The sequence below is a fragment of the Amphimedon queenslandica genome, unplaced genomic scaffold, assembly GCF_000090795.2.
Source record: "Amphimedon queenslandica unplaced genomic scaffold, v1.1 AMPQUscaffold_4506_Cont23516, whole genome shotgun sequence".
Lineage (NCBI taxonomy): Eukaryota > Metazoa > Porifera > Demospongiae > Haplosclerida > Niphatidae > Amphimedon > Amphimedon queenslandica.
Window position 1 is genome coordinate 1 of NW_003555183.1, and position 714 is coordinate 714.

A 714-nucleotide genomic window follows, 5' to 3' on the forward strand; every position below is an offset into this window, starting at 1 on the left:
CTAGGTTTGGGATGAATCTTCCATAATAGTTTATCAAACCCAAAAAGGATCGGAGTTCCTTCAAGTCCGTGATATAATTTCAATTAAAGCAGATGCACTGCATTTAGCTAACTCAGAGAATGACTCAACAGAACCAAGAGTTAAGAAGCGAAAGGAAGACTCAGCTATGTCATTTTTACTAGGAACAGAATGTGACAATAATAGTAATCAGGCTTGGAGAGATGAGTTGAAACTGTTCCAGATAGAACCTCAAATTCACCATGACTCTGATCCTCTGGAATGGTGGAAAGCTAATGAGTCACGTTTCCCTACAATTGCTAGAATTGCCAGACGTTACCTTTGTGTACCAGCCACATCAGTACCATCCGAGAGAGTTTTTTCAGCAGCTGGACTTGTAATCAACAATAAACGAAGCAGTCTAACACCCGAAAATGCAGACATGCTTATATTCTTGAGTAAAAATATGTGATCACTCTATAATTTTGTTGTTGATAAAAGTTATTGGTTAATTAAAAATCATCAATTAATATTAATATATGACAATTAACTATTCATTAATTAACTATGAATAATTAACTATCCGCCAGATATCCGTATCAATTTTTAAAAGGATATCCGGATAATAAAAAGTACTATCTGTTTCAGCTCTAATAATAATAATATTAATAAAACTTGAATTCTTTTGATTGTAATATCTTGTATTACTATTATACC

At 33.1% G+C, this 714-nt stretch overlaps 1 protein-coding gene across 1 annotated transcript; it reads left to right on the forward strand.

Annotated features, from left to right (window-relative positions):
• Window positions 1-47: 47 nt before the first annotated feature.
• LOC105316152 (zinc finger BED domain-containing protein 1-like) lies at window positions 48-469 on the forward strand (the record flags this gene model as incomplete). Its single annotated transcript, XM_011410964.1, has 1 exon — window positions 48-469. A coding segment is annotated over one exon (422 nt), but the record flags the coding sequence as incomplete, so codon positions are not given.
• Window positions 470-714: the final 245 nt, after the last annotated feature.